The sequence below is a fragment of the Crassostrea angulata genome, chromosome 10 (genome assembly GCF_025612915.1).
Source record: "Crassostrea angulata isolate pt1a10 chromosome 10, ASM2561291v2, whole genome shotgun sequence".
Taxonomy (NCBI): Eukaryota; Metazoa; Mollusca; class Bivalvia; order Ostreida; family Ostreidae; genus Magallana; species Magallana angulata.
Genome location: NC_069120.1, coordinates 18,041,935 through 18,053,112, shown reverse-complemented (window position 1 = coordinate 18,053,112; position 11,178 = coordinate 18,041,935). Strand labels below are relative to the sequence as shown.

Here is an 11,178-nt window from a genome sequence, read left to right as displayed (position 1 = left end):
GACCATCAAACGCTCTTAACCATTCATTCGAGGGGTTATTGCAAGGTAACAAGGAACGGTCTCTTTAGAAATGTAATTAACACCATTTATTAATGTCCTCTTTACACTTGTATTTCACGAGTCTCTTTTGCAAATTGAAATCGCTCGAATTTAGATAAAAGCATGTGAATTTATGTATATTTCGACGGATTTAACGTTAGGGCTGCATGTGATATAGTACTAGCAAGTTGTAATTATTTGTTTTGTTTTATATTAATTTATGTTAAACTTATACATTGAACCAATTTAATTGATGGCTTAATTATCTTGGACAACAGGCAAAGCCTACAAAAAAAACCCTTGTCCAAACTGTTGAGCAAGCGCACGGGATCGATTTTTTGTCTTTTAAAGACATGTGTAAATATTAGCTTTTCGGTATGCTGTATTTTGCCTTACACAAATAAATGTTCAGAAAGAAAAGTTGGGTGTTGTTTAAATCTTTTTTAATGTGGTACAAGTTTTCAGTTTCTCATCAGAAAACCCCGGTAAGGAAGAGATGCAATAGTTATGACAGTATATCCGTAATCATCGGTACTGTGCAATCGTTAATATATAAGAGCTGTTTGAAATATTATGAAAGTCTTGATAATCTAAGATCCTTCAAAATTCAGCACAAATCTTGAAATACACGAATGATCTTAAAGTCAAGGTTATTCGTATCCAAATTTATCCGAGATGATTATTATTTATTTAAAACTGCATGACATATTTGTCATTTAGAGCACATATAAACACAGCATTGACGACCTTCATAACTTAATATAAGGATGACGTTTACTCAGAATGAAAAAAATCCACTGATGATAATGAAAAACCATGTATTGTATGTTATAGACCTTTGATTGTTGTGTTATTTTTTTACCTTCAAAAAGTAGGTCAATGACCTACTTTTTGAGTTTATGGCCATTGAATATTTTTTGAAAAATCAAGAAAAATCCCTAAAAATTTACACTACAATTGAGATTTTTTTAATTGTAAAAATATTACAAATGAAATACAGTTTATGAATGGTAGGGGCACTAGATAGGTACAACGCATTAAGATTTCAGCGATAATTTTTATTAAAAATATTCCAGTCCGAATTTCCTCTATCAGTTTTCAAATTCCTACCCATTTTTTATCCAATTTTACAAAAAATTGAATGATAATACAAAAACATTTATAGTATTAAACCTCTTAAACTGACTTTATTCTGTTGGCATAAAATTTATATGAGGTCAATGATCAAAATTTTGAGATATGGTGTCTTTTATCGTTTTTAAGTATTTTTCAATATTTTTACAATTCGTGTCATTCGATTGATTTTTAAATAATTAAGTGAGGTAAAACCAACAGCACTTAAGCAAAATTATATAGACTAAATTATAAAGTCTTAACTTTTAATATTAGAGTACTGCCAAAAAATTTTAAGCGGAAAACAAAATCTGCAACATTTAGTCGGAATTTCCTCTGTTTGGCTAATAGTCTATTTTTGTTTGAGCCTAATTTCATAATAAAGAAAAAATATCGAATGTAATGTCAATAATAATTCATTTCATAAATACTTTTTGTGTTTAGAACAAGTTTTACTCATGAATTAAACTTATAACAATCCGAATTTGAGAACTCAAACCCTGAGTAAACAACTGCCTTAATGCTACCAACGACAGTCCAAATTCATTTTTTTTCAATGTTGCCAACGACAGTCCAAATTCATTTTTTTTTCAAGTTTAATTTTTCAAAACAAAACAATTAAATAACTAAAATTCACTGTCGAATTGTTAACAAAAAATAATGACAAATTTTCTCAAATTTGAATCTTTATGAAAATTGTTCCATTGGCATTGGAGTTTCAAAACAGCTTTCCGTTTGTTTTAGACCTTTTCGTTGTGGAGTTTACTGTAGGGATTATGGGATACTGTGCTTATTTTTGTTAAGAAGGCATTGTGACGCAAGTGGTTTCTTTTTGTGTCCTGTTCTTCTGGGGCCGCATCTCCAGGTAAACTTCTCTTTCTGAATTTCAAACAACTGTAACAAAAAGAAAAAAAAAGATTTACTTACGAGAGATGGTCGTGACCATTTTTAGGCTGTATTAATCTTCTTTAGATTAAGAGCTCTAGACAGAGGAAAATATTCAAATTGATAATTAAATCTAGATTCTTTTCCTCTTTACCAATAAAAAAGCTATAATATATAATAATAATACAGAGTTAATATAGGAAAAAAATAGTATAGAACACTTTTAAAAAAAACCCCATCGCTCCTCAATATAGAAAACTTTCAAAATAAAACTCCATCGCTTCTCCGGATGGATATTTCCTAAAATCTTACCACATAACCACCGTCAGCATGATGATGACAACTCCAGTCATTGCCAAAGCTCCCAAGAAAAACATTCTCCATGGGTTATTTCTCATATGATGCTCGTCGTCCGACTTAGAAAATCCGAACTCTCCTTTATCTCCATGTTTTCTTTTGCGGAATTGTGGATCAGAAATAAACCTGTCATCGTTTTTTCTTTTGATTAACTGTGGATCGGAAATAAACAGGTCAATGTTATCCTTCTCGTAGTTAATGTCCTTTTTACTGTCATCCGTCTTCTTGTCCAAATCCACACCCGAATCTTTGTCTTTGTTATCTTCACCGTCTTTCTCTTTGTTTTCATCGATACCCAGATTATCCTTGTCTTTCATCTCAAAGTTCTGGTGAAGTATCATCAACATTTTGTGCAAGTGTCGATCTTCTGAAGAAATAATGTATCCCGTACAATTTTAATTTATGTATGTTCCAATTTGTTGTATTTGTGATGTATATATTTCATTTATATTGTACTTACCAACAAGACACAACTGTTTGTTGAATTTTGGGAAGTCCACACATTTGGCAGCCCCAGTACAGTCGCTCTCAGACACACAAGACTTTGGTACCCCAGGAAGGCGAGCTACTTTCATTTCGAGCATCTTAGTCAGAGCCTCTGTAATTAAAAAAATGTTTGATTTCATATCAACAATTTTAATTAGAATCACAGCAATGATCTTTTCAATACAATTTAAACATATTTTTAACTTTACGGAAATTTTTCCTTTGAGAACATATTTTCAAATAAAAGAATGTATCATTTTTATCTGGACCAGGTTCCAGACTGCAAAAGGTAATTTTTCTATATAATGTTATCATACTGAATTCCTACATCGTATTATAACATTTTTTATTCGCAGGATGATCTAATCAACGATATCAAAACCTTTAGCTTTTTCTTTCGCTGCTGATACATTGTAAGTCTCTAAGGTTCTGTACCTGACATACACATGTTGATTCCTACTTTAGGCAGCTCTTTGCATTTCATGGCGCCCTCACAATCGCTGTCCGCTGAACAGCCTCTTAGTTCAGATATCATCTTCTTGAACATATTCTTCTTCTTGTCGAAATCCACAACCGAATCCTTGTCTTTGTTATCTTTGCCATCTTTCTCTTTTTTGTCATCGATACCTAGGTTATCCTTGTCTTTCACCTCAAAGTTCTGGTGAATTATCATCAACATTTTGTGCAAGTGTCGATCTTCTGAAGAATAAAGATAGCCCCGTGCAATTTTAATTAATGTATGTTCTTATTTGATGTACATGTGCTGAATATATTTCTGTTTTATAATACTTACCGACAAGACACAACCGTTTGTTAAATTTTGGGAAGTCCACACATTTGGCAGCTCCAGAACAGTCGCTCTCAGACACACACGACTTTGGTACCCCAGGAAGGCGCCTTACTTTCTTTTGAAGCATCTTAGTTAGAGCTTCTGTAATTCATAAAAAATTTGCTTCCATATATAATTTTTGAAGAAAAAGAGATGCTCTACTCAATACAATTTACACACATATATTTTACTTTATGAACATATTTTCATTTGAGAATATAAGTTAACGAGTGTGTCATATTTATCTGAACCTCTTTCATTACACAAAGTTCCATGTACTAGTATTCATATTTTTCTATATAATATTATCATATTGAAATCCTACATCATATTATGACATTTTCAATACGAGGGAAGATATCAAACTCTTTAAGTCTTTCTGTTGTTTTTTTCTTCCTGTTGACACATTTTAAGTCTCAAAGATTCTGTACCTGACATGCACATGTTGACTCCTACTTTAGGCATTTCTTTGCATTTCTCGGTGCCCTCACAATCACTGTCCGCTGAACAGCCTCTTAGTTTTTTGAACATGTCCGCCTCTTTTTCTTTTAATCAAATATGCATGGAAATTAAGCTGATTATATATAATAATAAAAGTATTTTCTCCTATTCAATTTATCTTATGCCTTATTATGATGATTTGGAAATCTTTTAAAATTAATGTAGTGAATTTTAATCTTACTTGGAACACAAATCCCGTTTGGTTTCGATTCTGGATTTAGACATGTCGCTGTGTTTGGACAATCGCCGTCAGTTGAACACAGTTTCGGCGGTCTCGGAAACTTTTTGTTCCTAAAACCACCTTTTCTCTCTATAAGGATAAATTAAAAGTTTCATATTGCCTTTAAAATCATTTGATATATACATGTATTTCTAAAAAAATCACAGATTTTTTTTAAGTGTATATATATATATATATATATATATATATATATATATATATATATATATATATATATATATATATTTATATATATATATGTATATCACAAACAAAAAATCAGTTTCAAGATTAATCAAAGTACTGAAGTACTGACGGGAGTTGATTTTATCGATTGTTATTTATTTTAAAATCAATGATTTGTTATTTAGCATGGCAATTAAATTCCTATAAGTATTTGAATTACGCACATATGAATCCTACAAGAATTTCGTGAAAATCCAATATCAATCATGTTGTGTAATATTCAAAGAATTATTCCATCTATGTATTAGTTATGGAAATAGTTATGAGAAATTGTATGGATCCAAGCAAAATTGAACTCTACTCTCGTTCAACCAGACTCTCAGCTGTATCCGTTAATCTCCGACAAGCAAGAGAGACTTTATGCTTGTCGGAGATTTACGGAGACAGCCGAACGTCTTATATTGAACTCTGGCGTAGGAATACATAAAATGTACGACTTCAAAAAATATCTAACTTGTTCGTACCATTTAAAGTCAGACTATTTACAAGGTATCTATAAATGAGTTTCCTTGAAGAACAATGCTTAAGAACTCATTACATCAAATTTATTGATTAGAACTAAACGTTGTCAGCGGTGTTAATTTGTGCTTAGGTCCAAACACTGTTTCACTTTCGGTTTGCCTGAGTAACTGCATAGGAGAGTTGATTAAAATCAACTCCCAAAAACGATAATTTTGTTCTATTATATCATGTATAAATTATTTCCTTATTTATTTACTGCCTTATGATTAACATGATTTACCTAGTAGATATTACGCTAAAAACTTATTTATTAGTTTTCCTTTCCTAAAAAGATAATATAGTAATTTGTAAAATACTTACCTCTTTGTGCTAAAGAGAGAGCTATTAGTAGCGAAATAACGAAAATCTGAAGATACTTCATGGTTACTCTTCTTCTCTTCTCTGGATCTGCGTCCTGTAACTTTACCCTTTAAGTATACTGGACACCAATATCATGTGTAAAAATAGCCCGCGATACACAACAACATCCGCCTCGCGTGTCGGACACGGTCTCCACGCATGAATTCATATCCTATTGGCGTTTCTGGCAGTATCAAGTTATATCACTTTATCGAACGTCTTCGTAATGGGAGAATAAAAGTTCATCGGTGGCCTAATTATTGACGGGGACCACGAGACATGCAGGTGTGTAAACAACTTTTATAATAATTTATTTAATTTGTTTCTTTCTTTTCACTTTCTTTTTTTTTTTACTTGTTTAGATTAAATTTATATTGAATTCATTTTCCAGGCCATTGAAGTCGTGTAGAAGCCTTTTGTTTGGTCTTTGATAAAATATTTAATTTTATGGTTATATGTATGATTTTTGACAATTTAAACAGGTGTAAAATATGAATGTATTAGTACTAGTAGTTTTAGTTGTTTCTTTTTAAATGATCATTGTATCATCTTTCTTTATTTAAAGTTGAAGGGTTAGCATTTCAAAATGGAGAGAAATGATAATGATGGTACCAAAGAAAGTGCAACATCGTCCAAGGTAAAAAACAAAACAAAAAGGAAAACGAAAAGTAAATATTGTATAAATTTATTAAATGCTTTCAGATACTAGCAATGCATGCACTCCGGGATATCAATAAGAAAGTGCTTGATTCTCTCTTTCTAATAGCTCCAAGCGGTCCGCGATGTCTTCAGAAGAGCCCATACATATCTCTTGGTGAAGCTAGGTCGCCCTGTCTCTGCAGCTGGAGACGGAAATAGAACCGTAAGTCCCAAACAATCCGGTAACAGAAGACTCCCGTCGAATCAAGAAATACAAGAGGCTGCACACGATTATAATTATCCGGACCTTACACTACTTCAGAGAGATGTCAATCTTCCTCCGGCTCCAGACATAAGTACGCTTCCCAAAAAAAATATGAAAAGAAAGCAGGCCCTGCGAAATGTGAACAAACTGAACTATCCGGTGGGAAAGAGATCTTTTAGTGTTCCTGGAACTAGTGAAAGGAGACACGATGTTCCGATAACAAGAACAAATGTCTCAATGAAGGCAAGATTATTTGAGCGAAAGGATAGCGACAGCGGATCGGACGAGTACTTGTATCCAAAAGCGTCGCCAAAACATACTCAGAAACGTTTTATCCCGCCAAGTTCAAAACCGCCGTTAGTAAACAAGCCATTCCATATTAGAGTAGTGCCAGAAAACGGCACTAAAGCCGAAATTAACGCGAACCATGTCGGCAACGCACGCAGTTTCCTTGCGTCAAACCTGCCACCGTCTTCGAAGTTTTCAAACACATCGCCGCGACCTTGGAAGCCCCCATCCCAGCAAAAAATAGCCAACATCAATACTCCCCCAGAATATGTAGATATGGAGAATTCGGAGGTCATTTCTTTGAATCCAGGAAAAGAAAAATCGTTTGAAACTCCCAAAATCAAACCGGTGGGTAAAGTGGTGGGGGAAAAAGTACCGATATCACGGGAACCGTCGGTAAAACAATTTCCTTCTGACAAACTCTTCAATCAGTTGAGTGTGGTAGAACTTGTGGACTGTCTCCGGAAATGTGGACTGGCGGAAATGGCCAATGTCTGTCAGTCGGAGAAGCTGGACGGGTCTTTTATCAGTCAGCTTTCTGCGGAGGAGTTACAAGAACTCAATTTGTCGCCAATACAAATCATGAAGCTTAGCAAGGTCAAAAGTGGTTGGAGACCAAAAACTTCACAGTTTTCGTAGATGGATTTGCCAGTGTATTTGAAATGAGCTGTCTATTTAAAGAAGAACTGTGATTTTCCCAAAATTTACCGGTGAATAACATGAATAGTTTCAGTTCCAGTAACGAAAAAACCACACTCATTTCATTTAGTACAATGTTATCTGTTATCAGTTTAGTACAACAAACGCATTTGTAAATTGGGTTTGTTTGACAGACAGCAACTAACATTCATGACATTGTTCAATTTGTTTGTACCTTTTCCTTCATTAAAATGACTATCGTGATTTACAAATACAGATTCTTTCATGGCAATCATCTCCAGTCATCTTTGCCAATAAAGCAAATGATTTCTCTGGACGAATTACTCATTTGTATAATGCAAGCGTACATGTAGCTGAATATAGGCAATTAGTCTTGAATAGTATTTCAGTTTAGCATACCGGATTTGAAATCATGTAAACCTAACTAAAACCGTTAACCTCGGAATGAACCCAATGGTATACATGTACATGTGATATGATTACATATTTGCCATATTGTCAGTCAAATAAATAATTGCATGCACTTCTTTCTAACATACTAGTAAAGACCCTCAACAGTTTAAAAGAAACGTACGAAATTTTGTTCTATCTGAGAAGCGGAAGTTACAAAAGTGCCAGTGTTGCTGATGTATGAGATGGGCTTACTTTTGTGCAATGTTTCACATTTTTATGTACTTGTGCAGTTTGAATTATTGACCTAAACTTTAATGTTAGAAGTCAAGATACAAGCGAGATACAGAGGAAAGAAGTCGTCGTTATGTAAACAAAGCTCGAGTCTTACATTTGTTTACAAATACTAGTAATGAAAAATAAAGAAATTAACTTTGACAAAATAACTCGTGAAAATAATCGGATTAATTGTGTTCATGAATAATTTTTATCAACAACAAAAAGCAACATTCTATTGATATTTCATACGTGTCCATAAAAAGATATTACATGTTTCTTATCTCACTATTTTCCTTGCCAACACCTGACCCTTGATTTGGTCACACTTGAATACCATTTACCCAATTATACTCAGATATTAAAAATATAAAGTAAATAGACGGACTGAAGATTGATTGAAACTTGTTCACCAATACAACACATATGTAAAAAAAAAAAATATAACAGGACTCGAGCTTTATTTACCAAAAAAAGAAGTCTAACCTCTGTAACTCGCTGTAATTAGATATTTTGACAAAGCATTTAAAACATCCATATTGACCATTCTAGACATTAAAAAATGAAAAAGGATCAATTGTATATAACAGAAGAATTAACCTATAGGGCCTATCGGGCCGGTATTGATTTCTGTCTTTACGAAAATCATATCGATTTCCGTTTCACTTCTTAATTTTAGGCCATACACAGTAAACTCTTAGGTTCTAGTTCTCACAATGTATATTGTTTGAAAAAAGTTTCACAGTCGTTGTCCGAGCAGTATGAGTTATGAATGCTTTTTCACTTTATCTTTAAATTTAATTTTCCCGTATGTGATCATAATTACGATGATTAAATTCTCACATATTCCGTGTCAACAATGACGTTAAAATCGGGTTTTCATTTTTTTAAAATTTGAACATTATAATTCAAAATTTATGAAACAGATCTGCATCAAGAAGAAAAACACATTCATTTGCTTTAATCAGAAGCAATGTTTATAATAAATACAATATTTTTAAATTTTAACTTATTTACTTCACAACGATTAACATGCAAGTTCTTATATAAACGTCTCTCGTTGGTACAAATGATTTACCCGATGTAGTTCTTAATGTGAGAGGATAACGCAGATTTTGCGATTTTTTTTCAAAACGTGCATGATATTTTCAGAAGTTAATATAAACAGAGGTAAAGTAATGGCTAATCCCGTCAGTGATTATACGTCCTTTTACAACTGCATTACTTCTCCCACAATTGTACGTTTCCTACAGATATTCTGGAAAGGCAAACGCAACAGTGAGGGTTTTTTTTATTACGTGGCACCTGTCTCTGGTAACACATAGTGAATGATTCTTGTCCCCAAACAAAGCGTGCTTACACTAAGGTATAGCTCTGATTGCTTTTACATGTAGTAAAGTATGCGCTTACAGTATATATATACTTTTTTCATCGATATCTTTAATTCAAAGAGCAAATATGCATTTAAGGAAGAAGATCGAAGTAGAATATACAAAAGGCGCAATTCTGCATAAAAAAGGAAATAAAATGGTGATTTTTAATGCTGTTAACTTTAAAAAAGAAAAGGTAACAACCGAGCCAGAGCACATAAAACATCATGTATGACATTCATGTAGCCAGTGGTTATAACCTACTGAGCTATCCAGAACTTACACTATTCGATGTAAATATAAACCACTATGATAGAAAAAGTTTCCGAAATTTTGTTGCTGTTGTTGTTGTTTTTGTTGTTGTTTTTGTTGTTGTTGTAAATTTGGACACCAAGACTGGGCTGCCCCTAAAAAAGTCTATCTTAATTTATTCATATGAACAAAACCTATAAAATGTCTAAGATTTTTTTAAGGGCAGGCCCAAATGCCATTTTACTGAGAAAATGCTGTTTTAGCCAACTTCGAATAATAAGGATAAATTTGCAAAGGCAACATGATGGGTTTCAAAATGCAAATTCGAAAAATTTAGAAATATGTACGATAGAAAATGTCAAATAAAATTTGATTTTTAAATGTGATTTTTTTTCTTCGGGAAGTCAATCTCTCTTATAGGTCAATTCTTTTATTATATACAAGTGTCCCTTTTAGCTTAAATTGAGTCAAATCCCTTAAACAACAAAGCTGCCACCAAAGATAACTTCTTAGAAGATCAAACCGTTATTCTTCTGGACCAAAACTGAAGCACCACAGATAATGCAAAGTTTTACATTATCAGTTATGTTTGTATAAGAAAAATCTTAAAAGTTCTTTTTTTTGTCAAGAACAACAATAGTAATGAAGAGCCGCGAAGAATTAGATAAATGATTATAACCTACATAACATTATTACAAATGTCTTTTCATCGTCCATGAAATTAGATAAATGAAAACGTGTCTTTATGTATTACGCACAAACTAGCGAACATTATAATTTTATAGAGCCCTTGAAGTTTTTAGTGTCATCCTGTCTTCATTACACACAATGTAGTGTCCTATATAATTTATTTCTGATACAATCTGTAAAATACTTCAAATAAATAATGATTGATTTCTTCATTGTGAAAACATGGTCTACAGCTAAGTGCATCAATATCAATAATCTTGTTTATAGGGATCAATTATGCAATAATGAAAAGAAAATGTTGTTGTTTTTTTTTAATTTCAATTTTCATTTTAAATTTTTCTTCGTCAAGTCTTCATGTTTAATTTTGTTTTCTCTTTCTTTTTTTTGTTGTTGTTGCTGTTCTTTAATTTCTTATTTTTTAATTAAAAATGTATATACCTGTATCTGAAAAGTGGCTTTGCCATAAGGAGTAAAAAAGGCGAGCTAGGTACATGTATTTAAATCTTTAAATTGTATCGCATATTATATAGGTGTCTTTTAATTTATTTTTTTATGTTCTTTGGAAATAAAGTGAATAAACAAATACATTGCTTTAACAGTTATTTCAAATAAATTTGAGTGAATAGTGATAATGTCTCTTGCTTTCAAACACACCTATAATCTTATAATACCAGAATGTAAATTGCAATTGCTTATACGTGCATATATATATTCATTGGTTGAAGTTACAGCTTCGTTTGGGTTAAGTCTACTGCAAACACCCCCTGGATATGTTTTCTGCATGGTCTCCATGCAGACGTGACATTTATTC

The 11,178-nt window shown here is 32.5% G+C and overlaps 2 protein-coding genes across 3 annotated transcripts; one reads left to right on the top strand and one right to left on the bottom strand.

Annotated features, from left to right (window-relative positions):
• Positions 1-106: 106 nt before the first annotated feature.
• LOC128167487 (uncharacterized) lies at positions 107-5,640 on the bottom strand. Of its 2 annotated transcripts, none has more exons than XM_052833236.1 (8): positions 5,499-5,640; positions 4,392-4,520; positions 4,141-4,254; positions 3,674-3,811; positions 3,316-3,579; positions 2,855-2,992; positions 2,350-2,761; positions 107-2,046 (listed from the first exon to the last, which is right to left on the bottom strand). In XM_052833236.1, exons 1-8 carry the CDS (start codon positions 5,557-5,559, stop codon positions 1,893-1,895), a joined length of 1,410 nt encoding a protein of 469 aa, XP_052689196.1. In that variant the 5' UTR covers positions 5,560-5,640; the 3' UTR covers positions 107-1,892. The 2 variants fall into 2 exon arrangements, with proteins under 2 accessions (XP_052689196.1, XP_052689197.1); XM_052833237.1 differs by having other exon boundaries at positions 2,350-2,758.
• Positions 5,641-5,687: 47 nt separating this feature from the next.
• Positions 5,688-7,823, top strand: LOC128167488 (uncharacterized). Its single transcript, XM_052833239.1, has 3 exons — positions 5,688-5,822; positions 6,103-6,174; positions 6,304-7,823. Exons 2-3 carry the CDS (start codon positions 6,124-6,126, stop codon positions 7,366-7,368), a joined length of 1,116 nt encoding a protein of 371 aa, XP_052689199.1. The 5' UTR covers positions 5,688-5,822; positions 6,103-6,123; the 3' UTR covers positions 7,369-7,823.
• The last annotated feature ends 3,355 nt before the right edge of the window (positions 7,824-11,178 follow it).